The sequence below is a fragment of the Oncorhynchus nerka genome, linkage group LG9b, assembly GCF_034236695.1.
Source record: "Oncorhynchus nerka isolate Pitt River linkage group LG9b, Oner_Uvic_2.0, whole genome shotgun sequence".
NCBI lineage: Eukaryota > Metazoa > Chordata > Actinopteri > Salmoniformes > Salmonidae > Oncorhynchus > Oncorhynchus nerka.
Window position 1 is genome coordinate 30,577,319 of NC_088424.1, and position 19,789 is coordinate 30,597,107.

The following is a 19,789-nucleotide window of genomic DNA, read 5'->3' on the forward strand; positions in this document are numbered from 1 at the left end:
TATCTACAAATTCTATCTTTTGGGAGGGGCAGAAAACAGTTTTCAACCAGCGATTGAGTTGTGAGACTCTGCTGTAGAGCTCATCACTCCCCTAACTGGGAGGGGGCCAGAGACAATTACTCGATGCCGACACATCTTTCTAGCTGATATGCACGCAGAAGCTATGTTGCGCTTGGTGATCTCTGACTGTTTCATCCTAACATCGTTGGTGCCGACGTGGATAACAATATCTCTATACTCTCTACACTCGCCAGTTTTAGCTTTAGCCAGCACCATCTTCAGATTAGCCTTAACGTCGGTAGCCCTGCCCCCGGGTAAACAGTGTATGATCGCTGGATGATTCGCTTTAAGTCTAATACTGCGGGTAATGGAGTCGCCAATGACTAGAGTTTTCAATTTGTCAGAGCTAATGGTGGGAAGCTTCGGCGTCTCAGACCCCGTAACGGGAGGAGTAGAGACCAGAGAAGACTCGGCCTCTGACACCGACCCGCTGCTTAATGGGGAAAACCGGTTGAAAGTTTCTGTCGGCTGAATGAGCGACACCGGTTGAGCGTTCCTACAGCATTTCCTTCCAGAAACCGTGAGAAAATTGTCCGGCTGCGGGGACTGTGCCAGGGGATTTATACTACTATCTGTACTTACTTGTGGCACAGACGCTGTTTCATCCTTTCCTACACTAAAATTACCCTTGCCTAACGATTGCGTCTGAAGCTGGGCTTGCAGCACAGCTATCCTCACCGTAAGGCGAGCACAGCGGCTGCAATTAGAAGGCATCATGTTAATGTTACTACTTAGCTTCGGCTGTTGGAGGTCCTGACGAATCGTGTCCAGATAAAGCGTCCGGAGTGAAAAAGTTGAGGAAAAAATAAATAAATATATGAACGGTAATTAAAAAGTGAAAACCGTAAAGTTGTCAGGTAGCAAAATAGGTTGGCAACAAAACGCACAGCAACTCGAAAACAAGCCTGCAAGTTGTGACCGGAAATGACGTAGTAGCACTGATCAATCAATCAATCACATACACATACAATAAAACTCCACTGCTGCGGAAGTTTTCTGGTAAACTTCCCCAGATCTGTGCCTCGACATAATCGTGTCTCGGAGCTCTACGGACAATTCCTTCGATCTCATGGCTTGGTTTTTGCTCTGACATGCACTGTCAACTGTGGGAACCTTGAGTGGCCCGATCTAATATCCCTGGAGATACCTGAAAATAGCTGTGCAGCAAAGCTCCCCATCCAACCTGACAGAGCCTGAGAGGATCTACAGATAAGAATAGGAGAAACTCTCCAAATACAGGTGTGCCAAGCTTATAGCGTCATACCCAAGAAGACTCAAGGCTGTAATCGCTGCCAAAGGTGCTTCAACAAAGTACTGAGAAAAAAGGTCTGAATACTTATGTAAATGTTATATTTCAGTATTTTTGCAAAAAATTATAAAAAGCCGTTTTTGCTTTGTCATTATGGGCTATTGTGTGTAGATTGATGAGGGGGGGGGGAAACGATTTAATTAATTTTAGAATAAGGCTGTAACGTAACAATGTGGAGAAAGTCAAGGGGTCTGAATACTTTCTGAATGCGCTGTAGATAGCAAGTTAAACTTGGGTCTTGTTAACGCAGAGTTTTTCACCCAGGAAAAATAGATAAACTGCATAGTCCTAAACATTAGAAATATGATGGCCATGTGTCGTTTTTGAAAAAAATACCTTTCTTCTTTTTCATTGTAAGCTCATTTACTTTTCTCATCTGATGAAAATTAAGCAAATTTCTGCCGACTGTGTTGAACTAATGTATTTTCATGCTTAGGAAAACTATAATTGCTTGTCCCTGATCATTCTATTGAAGCAAAAAAACACTGACATTCAATACAAAACGAGACCCCTGTCAATACACACAGCTGGACTCCCCTGATCCCCATTTTTCCCATTGTGCTATTTACAAACAATCACGTGGCTGGCTCAACTGTTCAGGGGAACTACTTAAGCTTCCTAATGTAAAATAATTTGACAGGTGAAATGAAGTTGCACAAGTCGACTGCAGGTATTTGCTTAAATAATAGCTACAAATAAGGTTGCAAGTTTTGGGGAATATTCAGAGGTGGTAAATTTCTGTGGGAATTAACGGGAATATATGGGAATTAACGGAAATATATGCAAATTATTAATACCATTTTAAATGTAGATGTTTTTTTGCATTGGATATAATTACCATATCATATGGAGACAGAAACATAAACCTTTTACCTTATCATAAGTAGACATAATTGTAAATGATTAAATCCATCCAAAAGAAATAAAATAAACATTTAGTTACGAATTGAACTTTAATTAAATGAGTTGACTCATTGATTTCACTGAACAACAAAAGAAAGGGAATATTTAATGATTCCCGATGATCCATCGTATTTCCCAAAAACGTTTTCAACGTACATCTGTAAAATGATAGTCTAGAAACTATAGCTTTGGTTGTCTTCCTCTCAGGCTTCCATGTTTTCTCCCTGGACCTCCTCAATGTCCACCTCTTGAATATCAGACTCTGAGGCCTCATCTTCATTGTCACTTTACAACCTTCAAATTCTATTAGTCACATGCGCCCAATACAACAGGTGTCTACCTTAGTGAAACGCTTACTTACGAGCCCCTCACCAACATTGCAGTTTAAAAAAATATGGGTAAGAATAAGAAATAAAAGTAACAAGTAATTAAAGAGCAGCAGTAAAATAACAATAGCGAGACTATATACAGGGGGGAACCGGTACAGAGTCAATGTGCGGGAGCACCGGTTAGTTGAGGTAATATGTACATGTAGGTAGAGTTATTAAAGTGACTATGCATAGATGATAACAGAGAGAAGCAGTGATATAAAAGAGGTGGGGGTGGGCAATGCAATTAGTGTGGGTAGCCATTTGATTAGGTGTTCAGGAGTCTTATGGCTTGCGGGTAGAAGCTGTTTAGAAGCATCTTGGACCTAGACACCGCGCTCCGGGTACCACTTGCCGTGTGGTAGCAGAGTGAACAGTCTATGACTAGGGTGGCTGGAGTCTTTGACAATTTTTATGGCCTTCCTCTGACACCATAACCCTGTTGAGGTTGGCTCGTTGTCAGCCTCAAAAAGCCTCAAATTTGCCCGGATGGTCACCAATTCTTCAGCCCTTGTATTGGTCAGCCTGTTGCGTGCTTTGGTGTGTGTGTTCCTCAACAAGGACCAGTTGCGCTCTGAGGCGGCTGATGTTGGTGGGATTTGGAGAAGGCAACAGCGGAAACAGCCTCGGGTCCACAAAGTCCCTTAGTCCAGTTGGCTGATGAGATATGTTGGCACGACTGCCATATTGCATCTCCATCCCAAAGCCCTTGCTTGGAAGTGTACTTCGCCAGACTGCCAAGAACCTTGCCCTCATCCAGGCCAAGTTTGCGAGACACGGTAGTGATGACACCATAGGCCTGGTTGATCTTTGCACTAGACACGATGCTCTTGCCAGCATACTTGGGGTCTAACATGTACGCTGCGGCATGTGTGGGCTTCAGGCAGAAGTCTTCCAGAACTGCAGAACTGCTTGGAGCAACAGTGAAGTGGGCAGGGCAGTATGGATTTCTTCTCTTACATCTGCAAGCTGAGTCTGAACATCAGACAGGATGGCATTGTTTCCATCAATATGTGCAATTGCTACTGCTATAGGTTTCACGAGTTTCAATTGCTTACCACTCTCTCCCAAAATGCATCATCTAGGAGGATCCTCTTGATAGGGCAGTCCATATGGGCAGACTGATATGGCCATTTCTTGGAGAGACTCCTTCCCCTCCAGGAGACTGTCAAACATGACAGCACCATCCCAACAGGTGTTGTTGGGCGGCTTCAATGTGGTGCTCTTATTCTTCTCACTTTGCTTGGTGAGGTAGATTGCCGCTATAACTTGATGACCCGTCACATACCTAACCATTTCCTTGGCTCTCTTGCAGAGTGTATCCATTGTTTTTAGTGCCATGATGTCCTTGAGGAGCAGATTCAATGCATGAGCAGCACAGCGAATGTGTGTGATGTGAGGGTAGGATTCCTCCACTTTGAACCAAGCCCCGTTCATGTTCGCAGTATTGTCTGTCACCAGTGGAAATACCTTCTGTGGTCCAAGGTCATTGATGACTGCCTTCAGCTCATCTGCAATGTAGAGACCAGTGTGTGTCTGTTGTCCCTTGTGTCTGTGCTCTGATAGAATACTGGTTGAGGGGTGGAGATGATTTAGTTAATTATTCCTTGCCCATGAGCATTCGACCATCCATCAGAGATGATTGCAATGCAGTCTGCTTTCTCTATGATTTGCTTGACCTTCACTTGAGCTCTGTTGAACTCTGCATCCCCAGCAAATTAGTAGATAAAGCATGTCTGGCTGGAGGGGTGTATGGTGGGCAAAGAAAATTCAGAGATCTCTTCCAATACACATTGCCTGTGAGCTTCAGAGGTGAACCAGTTGCACACACAGCTCGAACAAGACATTCATCAGCATTTCTCTGACATATGTTACTCCATTGAGTCAAAAAAACTTTTGATTCCAGGAGGACCGTGAGCTGCTGCTATCGATAAGGTGTCTGATTCATCATTTTCACCTCAGAATAGAGACTTTTGTCAGAGGTTGTTTGTTGTGAGCACTGAGGGAACTTTATTCACTTCACCAGATGATTCTGCATCTTTGTTGCCTTCTTCACATTTGATTTTGCACATTATTTGCAAATGTACACAGCTTTTCCTTCTACATTAGCTGCAGTGAAATGTCTCCACACATCAGATAGTGACCATGGCATTTTCCTGTAAAGATTATGAAAAATGAGTTTTAAAAAAACAAATACATTTCCATGTACAGATAAATAGTTAAGCAGTTAGATTAAACAACTCCTTTGTAAAATAAATGTTTTAAAATGAAACATGTATGGAAACAGGTGAATTAACACCTTAGTTAGCAGGCTCAAGCAAGTTAAAACCCACCTGGTAGCAAAAACTAACTAGCAGAAATTGTTTACAAGTAAGAAATGATTTAAACACACTTTGCTGTAGGCTACTATTTACTAGTTAACAAAAAATCACGTGTCATATAAAATATATTCACCCCAACCAGTATTGTAATCAAAGCTTACCAGAAAGCATATTGTCCTTGGCTCAGACAGTGTAGTAGTGTGGGCTTCTCATTAGTGTGCAAGATCTTGAGAATCAGCTGAATATGTGAAGGAAGAGTGCACTGCACATGTGATGGAAAAATGCACTGTGCATGCAGAGTAGAGGTCGACCGATCAATCGGAATGGCCGATTAATTGGGGCCGATTTCAAGTTTTCATAACAATCGGAAATCGGTATTTTTGGGCACCGATTAAATTAAAAAAATTATACCTTTTTATTTAACTAGGCAAGTCAGTTAAGAACACATTCTTATTTTCAATGACGGCCTAGGAACGGGGGGTTAACTGCCTCGTTCAGGGGAAGAACGACAGATTTTCACCTTGTCAGCTCAGGGGATCCAATCTTGCAACCTTACAGTTAACTAGTCCAACGCAATAACGACCTGCCTCTCTCTCGTTGCACTCCACAAGGAGACTGCCTTTTACGCGAATGCAGTAAGCCAAGATAAGTTGCTAGCTAGCATTAAACTTATCTTATAAAAAAAACAATCATAATCACTAGTTAACTACACATGGTTGATGATATTACTAGATATTATCTAGCGTGTCCTGCGTTGGGTATAATCTGACTGAGCATACAAGAAGTGTCTTAAGTATCTGACTGAGCGGTGGTAGGCAGAAGCAGGCGCGTAAACATTCATTCAAACAGCACTTTCGTGCATTTTGCCAGCAGCTCTTCGTTGTGCGTCAAGCATTGCGCTGTTTATGACTTCAAGCCTATCAACTCCCGAGATGAGGCTGGCGTAACCGAAGTGAAATGGCTAGCTAGTTAGCGCGCGCTAATACCGTTTCAAACGTCATTCGCTCTGAGCCTTCTAGGAGTTGTTCCCCTTGCTCTGCATGGGTAAGGCTGCTTCAATGGTGGCTGTTGTCATTGTGTTGCTGGTTCGAGCCCAGGGAGGAGCGAGGAGAGGGACGGAAGCTGTACTGTTACACTGGCAATACTAAAGTGCCTATAAGAACATCTAATAGTCAAAGGTTAATGAAATACAAATGGTATAGAGATAAATAGTCCTACAACTACAACCTAAAACTTCTTATCTGGGAATATTGAAGACTCATGTTAAAAGGAACCACCAGCTTTCATATGTTCTCATGTTCTGAGCAAGGAACTGAAACGTTAGCTTTCTTACATACCACATAATGCACTTTTACTTTCTTCTCCAACACTTTGTTTTTGCATTATTTAAACCAAATTGAAAATGTTTCATTATTTGCTTGAGACTAAATTGATTTTTATTGATGCATTATATTAAATTAAAATAACTGTTAATTCAGTATTGTTGTAATTGTCATTATTACAAATACATTACAAAAAAATCGGCCGACTAATCGGTATCGGCTTTTTTGGTCCTCCAATAAACGGTATCGGTGTAAAAAAAAAATCATAATCGGTCAACCTTTAATGCAGAGGTTTGCTATTCCATTGAATTGGGGATAGTTAACCAAAATATCCCACAAGACCTAGAATTACCTTGTGTCTATCTCACAAAAAAGGTTCACTGTTAATAGCTAACTTTTTAAAATGAATTTAAGCAAATTCCAGGACTTAACTCCCCATGGGAAATTTTCCCGTAATGTTTCCGACACTTTACAACCCTTGCTACAAATATTACAATGTTTGGAAAAATGTGAAATAAATAGTTTTGATGGTATTGAAAAAAACATACTGTGGCTATTTCCAAATATTCTGGTATGCGGTATATACGGTATACTGCCCAAGCCGAGTGAATATACCCCATTTTATGGCCTAGAGCCAATTTTCCACATGACTAGGAAAACTCTGCGGCCTAGTTATAGGTGGGGCACAGAGTTTTTCCTTGTCAGGTTGTTAGTCAGGAATAACTCCTGTCCCTAGTGATGCTTGTCCTTCCATCAACCAGGCCAACAACCTGCCCCTAAAGGGAGCTGTCTGCTGTCTGCGCTCTCCTATTTCCTTAGAGAGCTGCTTAGAATAGAGAGTAGAGCGTCTTAGCCTCCCTCCCTCATTGTAAGCGTTCTGCAGCATTGTCTCTGCGACCGTGTGTGTGAGCACGCGTGTCTCAGTGCGGTGAGGGTTGGCCAGGTTCCTCGGTGTCTTTCAGTGGAATTATTACTTAAAGGCCCAGTGCAGTCAAACTTGATTTTCCTGTGTTACTGTGAAATTGTGACGATGATGATGATGATAATTCCCTTTCAGTGTAAGAGCTGTTTGAAAAAGAAATGCCTGACATTTCAGCTGGTTTTGCATGAGTGGAATTTTTGCCTGCCTGGCAGTATAAGTTAATAGACCAATAACAGAGAGTGTCAAACTTCTCTGCCAATAATAGCTACTTTTCAGTTTGCATGTCCCTCCCATTAGGCTCCTCCAGTTAGGCCACCCACTCCGACTGCTCCCAGACAGTTCTGGCATAATTCTTCCTTGAGAAATCACTTTGCCAAGAAGCATTTTTTGTTTCTTTTTGACCATTTGTAATTTAAACAATCACATTAAGGTACATAATTGTTACCCAGAATTGATTTGATATTGTAATAAAAATGGCTGCATTGGACCTTTTTAAAGCACAGTGAGCTGGGCAACGTGATCCTCCCGCCAGGGCAAGATATGTTCTGTGACTCCCAAAGTACCACACATGAATATTTATGCCCCAAGTATTCCAGTACCTCAGTTGGCGATGAAACACACACACAACCCCCTCTTGTGTATGCGGGTGACGAGGCAGTGCACTGGATGAACTCAAAATACAAGAATACACCTAACAGTGCTACATTGTGTGTTTGTAGGTGAACGGGCAGTGTGCTGGACACACAGCCATGCAGGCGGCCAGTCAGAACGGACACGTGGACGTCCTCAAGCTGCTGTTGAAACACAACGTGGACCTGGAGGCTGAGGTTTGTACAGGCAACAGTTCTTCCTCAATAATAACGTCTATCCTATAGCCCCTTCTCAATACTTATATATTTAAATCCTCCCCAATACCAAGACCAACAGTGCCACAAATGATATCCCTAGACACTATATCAGGGCTGTTTAAATTCCAGTCCTGGAGGGCCAAAACACTTCTGTTTTTCTTCTACCTGGTAGTTAATTGCACTCACCTGGTGTCCCAGGTCTGAATTAGTTCCTTATTAGGAGAGGATGAAAACCTGGAGTGTTTCTTTCCAGGATTGACATTGAACAGCTGTGCTCTAGTGAAACTAATCCCTTTTTTTTCTTCCTATACTGGTTTCAATTCATACTCTTAAAAAGCTGACTGTATCAGTCATAGTTGGATGCTCGCTGAGGTGTAAACAGTGGAGACATTGGGTCAGTCTGTGTATAATATCCCTCCCAGGACAAGGATGGAGACCGGGCGGTGCACCACGCGTCCTTCGGAGACGAGGGCTCTGTGATCGAGGTGCTGCAGAGGGGCGGTGCCGACCTGAACGCCAGGAACAAGCGAAGACAGACCCCACTGCACATTGCTGTCAACAAAGGCCATCTGCAGGTGGTCAAGACCCTGCTGGACTTTGGCTGCCACCCCAGCCTCCAGGTAACCACACACACCACACACACTTCCATTTCACACATGCAAATAATACACACTTGTACATTTGTGAAACAGGACAGATACAATATAAGCATCCACTCTAACCAAAATATTTGGGTGGCTCTCTTTGCACTCAAGTGTTTGTGAAATGTAAACATCTCCTTCACATAACCAGTATAGGCCTTTATTATTAGTAATAGGATTTTGATTTGATAATGATGGTTCCTGCTAGATATTGTGGTAACGGTATGTATGTCGCCCCCGTACAGGACTCCGAGGGAGACACGCCCCTGCATGACGCCATTAGTAAGAAGAGGGACGACATGCTCTCTGTGCTGCTGGAGGCGGGAGCTGACGTCACCATCACCAACAACAACGGATTCAACGCCCTGCACCACGCCGCCCTGCGAGGGAACCCCAGGTACGACCCTGACCCTAACTGCCAAGCCAGGGCTAGTGATGAAAAAGAGGATTACTTCATTGTTCACACAATGTTGAAATCTGCCTTTGGCTTCACAGGAAACTGGCCTCCATACAGTTAGACTTGTGGCTTGCAAAGTTGTAGATGTGTTTCAAACTGGTTTTATTCTCATTGAGTACAAGTTAACTAATTGAAGGGTACTGTTGGTAAATGGTTCATGACAACACTGAACCCTATTGCTTTTGAGGTTGATGGGTTTGGTCCTTTCTATCCAAGGCTAGCCTACATCCTAGCCTACATTTACATTTAAGTCATTTAGCAGACGCTCTTATCCAGAGCGACTTACAAATTGGTGCTTTCACCTTATGACATCCAGTGGAACAGCCACTTTACAATAGTGCATCTAGGTCTTTTAAGGGGGGGGGGGGGTGAGAAGGATCACTTTATCCTATCCTAGGTATTCCTTAAAGAGGTGGGGTTTCAGGTGTCTCCGGAAGGTGGTGATTGACTCCGCTGTCCTGGCGTCGTGAGGGAGTTTGTTCCACCATTGGGGGCCAGAGCAGCGAACAGTTTTGACTGGGCTGAGCGGGAACTGTACTTCCTCAGTGGTAGGGAGGCGAGCAGGCCAGAGGTGGATGAACGCAGTGCCTACATCCTAGCCTACAGCCTACATCAGTTCTGTCGGCGTCCTCATCCTTGGCCACAGCTATTTCTAGCTCCACCTGGTTGCTACTGCTCCACTCTTGCGATGGGCTATTCTAGTCTCTCATACATACATGAGGCACACAGTAAGGCTAGTAGCTTAGAGAGACTATACTATACCCATCAGCATGAAAATCCTGGGGTTATAGAGGCCACAGTCTCTCTGGAGTGTACGCCACACACATTAGCAGCTGCCTTTTGGCTGGATTGTAGGTCTGGCTTGTGGTGTTGTCTGGTCAGAGCCGGCTAGGGGACATTAGTATCATTTCACCTTAGCTGACACACATTCCATTGGCATGAGGACAGAGAGAATTGGGGTCAGAGGGCTCTGGAGCACCTGCTATTTCAGCTACCCTGTCCCGGCCTGGTCCACTGGCAGTGGCACGCACTGACGGCAGCAGCACAGTGGAATAACACTGGAACACCCCTCAGTCTTCATCGCTACTCTATGGCACTGCCTGCCACTGATAGATAGCCAGTTTGAACAATAATCTGGATTGCAATCTGCTTGCCTCGCTGTGCCGGCCTGACAGTCTATTACTGAACAAGCCCTATGGCCTCAGTCAGAGATGCATTGAAGTCATCTGTCATCATAATGCAGTGATTTCACCAGGTAATGGCATCAAAAGATGGGGGACGAATGTTTCTGCTTTTGTTATTAATATTAATATTTTTAAATATTGTCAGTCTATTTACTGTATAGGAAATTTGCTTTAAAACTGAAACATTTTCTCTCTGAGATTGTCAGTGTAGAATGTGTGGAATTATAGGAAATTAGCTTTAAAACATCAACATTTTGTCGCTGAGGTCAAATGTTAAGTCTGCAACCGCACTATTTGCCACGCCCATGGCAACGTCCCCACCACGCCCACCACCTAAGCCTCATTTTGATATCAGAAAAACCCTTGTACTGTACATTGCATTCCCTCCATTTCGCTACACCTGCAATAACATCTGCTAAATATGTGTATGCCACCAATAAAATGTGATTTGATCACCAGTGTGCAACAGTGGGAACTGTTAGTTTCATATTGACTGTACAGTAAAGGTGAAAAGTGCTGGAGTCTGCCTTGCTTTCCGCCATCACTCTGTTGTCCCACTCTTCAATCTAGCCATTTACTGTTATTTCACACTCAAGCTCATCCACAATACTGCAGAGAAAGAGAGCGGGAGATGGACATCTGTACTCGACCAAGTCTTAAACCCCTTGAAAACGACGTTTCCCTGGTTTGACGGGAAAGTACTTATTTTAGTAGTGTAGCAATGCAAATCGTCTGGGTGGCCATTTAACTAGATGTTCAGGAGTCTTATTGCTTGGGGGTAGAAGCTGTTTAGAAGTCTCTTGGACCAAGACTTGGCGCTCCAGTACCGCTTGCCATTTGGCAGCAGAGAGAACAGTCTTGACCAGGGTTGCTGGAGTCTTTGAGAATTTTTAGGACCTTCCTCTGACACCACATGGTATAGAGGTCCTGGATGGCAGGAAGCTTGGCCCAGTGATGTACTGGGCCATACGCACTACCCTCTGTAGTGCCTTGCGGTCGGAGGCCGAGCAGTTGCCATACCAGGCAGTGATGCAACCAGTCAGGATGATCTCGATCTCCTTTTGAGGATCTGAGGACCCATGCCAAGTCTTTTCAGTCTCCTGAGGGGGAATAGGTTTTGTCGTGCCTGCTTAATGACTGTCATGGTGTGCTTGGACCATGTTAGTTTGTTGATGTGGACACCAAGGAAATTGGTGTGGACACCAAAGAACTTGAATCTCTCAACCTACTCTTGGTCCAAGAGACTTCTAAACAGCTTCTACCCCAAGCCCCGTCCATGAGAATGGGGGCGTGCTCAGTCCTCTTTTTCCTGCAGTCCACAATCATCTCCTTTGTCTTGATCAAGTTGAGGGAGAGGTTGTTATCCTGGCACCACACATCCAGGTCTCTGATCTCCTCCCTATAGGCGGTCTCGTTGTTGTCGGTGATCAAGCCTACCACTGTTGTGTCATCGGCAAATGTAATTATGGTGTTGGAGTTGTGCCTAGCTGTGCTATCAGGCATGAACAGTGAGTATAGGAGGGGGCTGAGCATGCACCCCTGAGGGGCCCCTGTGTTGAGGATCAGCGTGGCAGATGTGTTGTTACCTACCATTACCACCTGGGGGCGGCCCTTCAGGATGTCCAGGATCCAGTTGCAGAGGGAGGTGTTTAGTCCCAGGTTCCTTAGTTTATTGATGAGCTTGGAGGGCACTATGGTGTTGAACACTGAGCTGTAGTAAAAGAATAGAATTCTCACATAGGTGTTCCTTTTGTCCAGGTGGGAAAGGGCAGTGTGGAGTGCAATAGAGATTGTATCATCTGTGGCTCTGTTGGGGCGGTATGCAAATTGGAGTGGGTCTAGGGTTTCCGGGATGGTGGTGTTAATGTGATCCATGACCAGCCTTTCAAAGCACTTCGTGGCTACAGACGTGAGTGCTACAGGTCGGTAGTCATTTAGGCAGGTTACTTTAGTGTTCTTGGGAACTGGAACTATGGTGGTCTGCTTTTAACATGTTGGCATTACAGACTCGGACAGGGAAAGGTTGAACATGTCAGTGTAGACACTTGCTAGTTGGTCAGTGCATGCTCGCAGTACACATACTGGTAATCCATCTGGCCTTGTGAATGTTGACCTGTTTAAAGGTCTTACTCACATTTGCTGCGGAGAGCGTGATCACACAGTCTTCTGGTACAGCTGGTGCTCTCATACATGTTTGTGTTATTTGCCTCGAAGCGAGCATAGAAGTAGTTTAGCTCGTTTGGTAGGCTTGTGTTGCTGGGCAGCTCTTGGCTGTGCTTCCCTTTGTAGTCTGTAATGGTTTGCAGTCCCTGCCACATCCTACGAGCTTTAGCCGGTGTAGTACGACTCAGTCTTAGTCCTGTATTGACGCTTTGCCTGTTTGATGGTTCGTTGGAGGGCATAGCAAGTTTTCTTATAAGCTTCTTGGTTAGAGTCCCGCTCCTTGAAAGCAGCAGCTCTAGCCTTTAGCTCAGTGCGGATGTTGCCTGTATTCTTTGGCTTCTGGTTGGGGTATGTACGTACTGTCACTGTGGGGACGACGTCCTCGATGCACTTACTGATGAAGCCAGTGACTGATGTGGTGTCCTCAATGCCATTGGAGGAATCCCAGAACATATTCCAGTCTGTGCTAGCAAAACAGTCCTGTAGCTTAGCATCTGCTTCATCTGACCACTTTTTTTATTGATCTAGACACAGGTGCTTCCTGCTTTAATTTTTGCTTGTAAGCAGGAATCAGGAGGATGGAATTATGGTCAGATTTGCCAAGTGGAGGGCGAGGGAGAGCTTTGTATGCATCTCTGTGTGTGGAGTACAGGCGCTATAGAGTTATTTTCCCTTTGGTTGCACATTTAACATGCTGATACAATTTTTTTTTTAACTGATTTAAGTTTCCCTGCATTAAATTCCCCGGCTACTAGGAGCGTTGCCTCTGGATGAGTATTTTCTTTTTTGCTTATGGCGGAATACAGCTCATTCAATGCTGTCTTAGTGCCAGCCTCAGTCTGTGGTGGTATGTAAACAGCTACAAAGAATATAGATTAAAATTATCTCGGTAGTTAGTGTGGTCTGCAACTTATCATGAGAAACTCTATCTCAGGCGAGCAATAGCTCAAGACTTCCTTAGATATCGTGCACCAGCTGTTGTTTACAAAAATATGTGGACCTCCGCCCCTCTATCCTGCCGCTGTTCTATTCTGCCGGTACATCATATAACCAGCCAGCTGTATGTTGATATTGTCGTCGTTCAGCCACGACTTCGTGAAGCATAAGATGTTACAGTTTTTAATGTCCCATTGGTAGTTTAATATTCCCAGTAACTTGTCCATTTTATTGTCCAAAGATTGCATGTTTGAGAGAAGGACCTGCTGTGTCAGACTGCACCGCCACCTTTTAACATGCCTCTCACCCCTTTTAATACAGTTTTCAATATCCGCTTTAACTTCTTGGTGACGGGGAAGTATTTTCACTTCCGGATGAAATGCATGCCCAAATTCAACTGCCTGCTACTCATCCCCAGAAGATATGATATGCATATTATTAGTAGATTCTGACTAATGTTGACTCCACAACATGGTGGATATCTCTTTGGCTGTTTTGGTCTCTGAGCGCCATACTCAGATTATTGCATGGTATGCTTTTTCCATAAAGTTTTTTTGAAATCTGACACAGCAGCTGCATTAAGGAGAAGTTTATCTAAAGTTCCATGTATAATAGTGTTATCTTTTATCAATGTTTATTACGAGTATTTCTGTAAATTGATGTGGCTCTCTGCAAAATCACCGGATGTTTTGGAACTACTGAACATAACACGCCAATGTAAAATTAGATTTTTGGATATAAATATGCACTTTTTCGAACAAAACATACATGTATTGTGTAACATGAAGTCCTATGAGTGTCATCTGATGAAGATCATCAAAGGTTAGTGATTCATTTTTATCTCTATTTGTGCTTTTTGTGACTCCTCTCTTTGGTTGGAAAAATAGCAGATTTTTCTGTGAGTTGGTGGTGACCTAACATAATCGTTTGTGGTGCTTTCGCTGTAAAGTCTATTTGAAATCGGACACTGTGGTGGGATTAACAACAAGATTACCTTTAAAATGGTATAAAATACATGTATGTTTGAGGAATTTTAATTATGAGATTTCTGTTGTTTTGAATTTGGCGCCCTGCACTTTCACTGGCTGTTGTCATATCGATCCCGTTAACGGGATTGCAGCCCTAAGAAGCCAACTTTCACATGACTGCGCGTCACGAGCTCGTGGCAATCTGCCAGACACCTGGCTCAATCCCCTCTCATTCGGCCCCTCTTCACAGTAGAAGCATCAAACAAGGTTCTAAAGACTGTTAACATCTAGTGGAAGCCTTAGGAAGTGCAAAATGACCCCACAGACACTGTATATTGGAATGACAATGAGTTTTCCCACTTCCTGGTTGGATTTTTCTCAGGTTTTCGCCTGTCATATGAGTTCTGTTATACTCAGACATCATTCAAACCGTTTTAGAAACTTGTGTTTTCTATCCAAATATACTAATTATATGCATATTCTAGCTTTTCTGGCTGAGTAGCAGGCAGTCTACTCTGGGCACCTTTTCATCCAAGCTACTCAATACTGCCCCCGTCACCAAGACGTTAACACACCAACAAACAGTTAGGACACCCTATATAGTAGTAATTACTTCACCTGCTGGGTTACAAGGCGTGCACACACCATTGTGAAAAACAGCCTTCAAGGAATCCTCTCCGTCTAATGTATGGTTCACTCTGCCAGAACTAATAGAGACTAGAGGGAGGAGAAGTGGCTTTATTGTTGGTCGTCGTAACGGGGGTTGTAATTACTGACAACCTAATGTTACGGGGGACTGTATAGAAGACTACTGTGAAATGGTTGTGTTGGATGTTTTTGGGGTTTCTGGGATGCCTGCTGCAGGGCAGACATTGCTGCAGTTAGTGAGGGTTTTACCACCCTGCCCTGACTGAAGTAGTACTACTACTAAAAAGTGACCGTATACTTTTGAAATATCTGTTTTATAGAACATTCTTCTATGAGTCTTGATGATCGTCGCTGTGCTTTTTGGCTAACTTTTTGATTATGCCTGGTGAAAACCAAACACTGCATTCCACAGTAAGAACCTCATACCAACGGTCAGCATGGTGGACTTGTCTTAATTAGAAGGAACCATGAATTCTGCTCTGTATCAGAGAATTCTACAGGAGAATGTCAGGCCATCTGTCTGTTTGCTGAAGCACAGCTTGGTCATGCAGCAAGACAATGATCCCAAACACACAGTCAAGTCTACATGAAAATGTCTAAAAAAACAACACATTTAAAGTTTTGAAATGTCCTAGTCAAAGTCCAAACCTAATCCCAATTGCGATGTTGTGGCAGGACTTGAAAAGAGCAGTTCTTGCTTTAAAACCCACAAATGTCACTGAGTTAAAGCAGTTCTGCATGCAAGAGTGGACCAAAATTCCTCCACATCGATGTGAGACTAATCAACAACTACAGGAAGCATTTGGTTCCTGTCATTACAGCTGAAGGTGGCACAACCAGTTGAGTGTAAAGGGGCAATTACTTTTTCACACAGGGGAATTGGATGTTGCATAACTTTGTTAATTAAATAAATAAAATAAGTGAATCAGAAACTGTATACCGTCCAAGCCTAGTGCCTTACTTCCAGACTAGGTTACTAGTGGGCCTTGTTCAAGGAAAACGGATAACTTTCAATTAATTAAATCTGTATAGTCCTTGGAAGAAGAATTGACAGACTGTTGCAGCTGAAAACTTGACCATAGGTTTTAAATTTATTTTTATTTTTATACAAGCTAATGAAACACTTGACCTTGTGGTTATAATAGTATTCTACATTAGCACAGTTGTTATAACCCCTCAATTACACCTGCAACCCTTCAGGTTCTTGATAAGCTTGTATTTTTAACCTCATGTCCCTTTTTAGATCTCTGTTTCAACCAGAATTTGGCTCATTTGAGTCATTTATATCCATGTTTTTAGTAGTGATGCACCGATATTACAATTTTGGCCGATGCCGATAACCGATATGAAACATTTTAGCTGCCTTTTAAGCATTATAGTACAGTTAAATACATACACATATGGACACAGCATCTCAGTGCAAGAGGCACTACAGTCCCTGGTTCGAATCCAGGCTGTATCACATCCGGCCGTGATTGGTAGTCCCATGGTGCAGCGCACAACTGGCCTAGCGTCGCCCGGGATTGGCCGTAGTAGGCAGTCATTGTAAATAAAAAAGTGTTTTCTTAACTGACTTGCCTAGTTAAATAAAGGTAACACACACACACCACACTGACCAAAAAGTTATTTTGTTGGCATTTACATACGTCCCCATTACCAGTAAAACATAATCAAAACCTATTTCTTTCACTTACTTGCTGTGCTGTTTCATTGTTCATTTGTTCAGTCGTTTCATTCTCAACCAGGATTTCATCATACATGTCAAGCAGTGAAGTTTCAGCTGTCTGTCCATGGCTTCTTTTCCTCTGTGTGCACTGTCACTGTGTCTGTTTCCATCTGGTCCAGCTGTGTATGTAACATTTCACATAAACCCTGTTTCTTGTTTGCATCTAAGTAGAGGTCCTTGTACGTAGCATCGAGCATGGTGGTGACACAGTAGAGAGGCTCAGATAGAGTGCCACCGAATCATTCGCTTGTTCACAAGCCTCAAGTACTTTTGTAAGTTTTAACCTCACGGTCTGTGTCTGCAGTTTTGTTGACAGGCGTTTCAATGCCATGACAGAGGGAATCACGTCTGCTGCAGGTGCAGTTGATGAGCTTATTTCTCCAGTCAGTTGTTTGAATGGAGCTAGCTAGTGTGTTCATGTTTCAAACATGTTGTCAAATGCCATTGAAATGGCAGCAGCTGTATGATCACCAGCACATTCATGAGCATGCAATACAGCTTTCCTCAGTAGGAAGTCCTCGTCAACCCACTGCTGTCAGACTCAGCATACTTATGGGGCTGACATCGCTGGTCCAAATGTCAGTCATGAAGCTAATAGCAGTGACACTCATGGATGTGAAAAATAGTGTGTACCGGGGCTCAACCAGTCGGTTAAAGCCAACATCATCCACGACAGAGGACAGTTGATTGTCAAGGGCAATGAATACCATTATCTTGGCGTTAATTGATTTCGCCTTTGAGTTGTCTCGCTGAAATGTTCTTACTCTTTCAAATGACTGCTCGACTTGAACCCGTTTAGTTGTTGGAAGTGTGTGCTTAGTATTTTTCTGCTTTTGTTCTGTGTAGCGCTGTATTTTTCATGGTGTCATTACGCCATCTACCTACGTTTATATAGGTATGCACATCAGCTTTGACATCGGTTTTGCACATCGGTGTTAACTGGCCGATGCTGCCATTTTTAGCTAATATCGGACGTTTCCTGTATACTCACCAATATATCGTGCATCCCTAGTATTTAGGGTGTGTTTAGTCTCAGCTAGAGTACAGGGCAGATTGGCATTAAGCATGAGACAAATTGGGAAGGCGAAGTGTGATGCATGTGAGAGACTGGAGAAAGAGGGAGGGAAAGATGCAGCGAGAAAGGGGTTTGGTTTGATCTGCCTGCATGTACTGCGGCAGCGTATGTGTGGTGTGTGTCAGTCTGCGAGGGCTCTGCGCCTTGTGATTTGTGTGTTCAGCTCCCATCCTCTGGAGCATTTGGCCTCTCACCGCCTCACGCACACAAGGCTACTTGACACTATCACACTGTGTGTAGTAGTTATTCTACTCCTCCCCTCTCCTTAAAACCTTCCCTTAGATCTGAACTTTCAAACCTTTTTATGTGGCCCCACTGTGCTGCGTTGGCTTGCCTCCCCACATCTCAACCCCTCCACACTGTAATTGTCTGTTGTTATATCACCCTGTGCTAGTCAGTTGGAGTTAGTTGTCGTGTGGCCCCTGGTCTTCTGCTGCATTCTTTTCACAGCCATTGAGATAAAGATGGTGCTGGAGGGGGAGGGCTGCCATCTTATCGGCTCTTTGCCAACCATGCTTTTTTTTTGTTCTTTTAAAAAAAAAAATATTCGTAACTTGTTTTGTACATAATGTTGCTGCTACTGTCTCTTATTACCGAAAATAGCTTCTGGACATCAGAACTGGGATTACTCACCTCAAATTGGACGAGGAGTTCTTCTTCACGGAGTCGGACACGAGGGATATACTACAGACACTCGACCAGGCCCAGATCCCCGTAATTCGCTGGAAAAGGAAACACAGGTTTCGCGGAAAGAGATCAGGATGCCTTGTGAGGATCAGACGACGAGTGCCTAACCTGCCCTTGCCTTCCGTTCTGCTAGCTAACGTTCAATCGCTGGAAAATAAATGGGACGAACTGAAAGCACGTATATCCTAAAACCGTAATATATTATGTTTCACAGTCGTGGCTGAACTACACATTTAACCTCTTACCTCTACCTGGGACGCTTGCGTCCCAACTAGAGCTCTGGAAATGCAAATGCGCTACGCTAAATGCTAATAGTATTAGTTAAAACTCAAAAGTTCATTAAAATACACATGCAGGGTATCAAATTAAAGCTACACTCGTTGTGAATCCAGGCAACAAGTCAGATTTTTAAAATGCTTTTCGGCGACAGCATGAGAAGCTATTATCTGATAGCATGCACCAATACACTACAACAGAAAAGCACAGCAGGGGACGTAAACAAAATAATTAGCATTTCGGCGTTACACAAACCGCACAATAAAATAGAAAACAGTCATTACCTTTCACCATCTTCTTTGTTGGCACTCCTAGATGTCCCATAAACACTATTGGGTCTTTATTTCGATTAAATCGGGCCATATAAAGCCAAGATATCGTTATATGTAGACTGTGTGATAAACGAAAAAAACAGCGATTTCACAACGTAACGTCATTTTTTAAAATTCAAAAAGTAGACGATAAACTTTCACAAAACACTTCGAAATACGTTTGTAATGCTACTTTAGGTATTAGTAAACGTTAATAAGCGATAAAAATCATCCGTAGGCGATGTACATATCATTAGCTGTCGTCTTGGAAAAAATTTCAGGAGAGAGCTCTTCCGGAATGATCTGGGCGGAGACCGGAGGTACGTCGTGCCCCTCTTTCGGGTCAACCAAGAATCAAAGAGGATTAAATTCACAAGATACTCGACAACATGGGGATGCTGTGGGAGTTGAATGCTCGGTCTTATCTAATTCGGCTCACTGTTAACAATTGCGGTAGTGGCGCAAGGATATTTATTTCCATTTTCTGTGATCAGGTTTTCCTGCGCTTTCCGATGTAACGCACGTTATGTAATAGCCACAGTCGTGATTTAACCAGTTTTAAAAACGTCCGAGGGTTTCCTATACACACATTCTAACCATATGAACGTACTATATTCCTGGCATGAGTAGCAGGGCGCTGAAATGTTGCGCGATTTTTAACAAA

The 19,789-nt window shown here is 43.4% G+C and overlaps 1 protein-coding gene across 3 annotated transcripts in view; it reads left to right on the plus strand.

Moving 5' to 3' along the window:
- Positions 1 to 19,789, plus strand: part of LOC115114586 (E3 ubiquitin-protein ligase mib1) — a 105,517-nt gene that overhangs the window by 31,716 nt on the left and 54,012 nt on the right. For all 3 annotated transcript variants that reach the window (XM_029642962.2, XM_029642964.2, XM_029642963.2), the window contains exons 10-12: positions 7,925 to 8,032; positions 8,476 to 8,673; positions 8,940 to 9,091. In XM_029642962.2, coding sequence (XP_029498822.1) covers positions 7,925 to 8,032; positions 8,476 to 8,673; positions 8,940 to 9,091 — 458 coding nt within the window. The remainder of the gene's footprint in view (positions 1 to 7,924; positions 8,033 to 8,475; positions 8,674 to 8,939; positions 9,092 to 19,789) is intronic.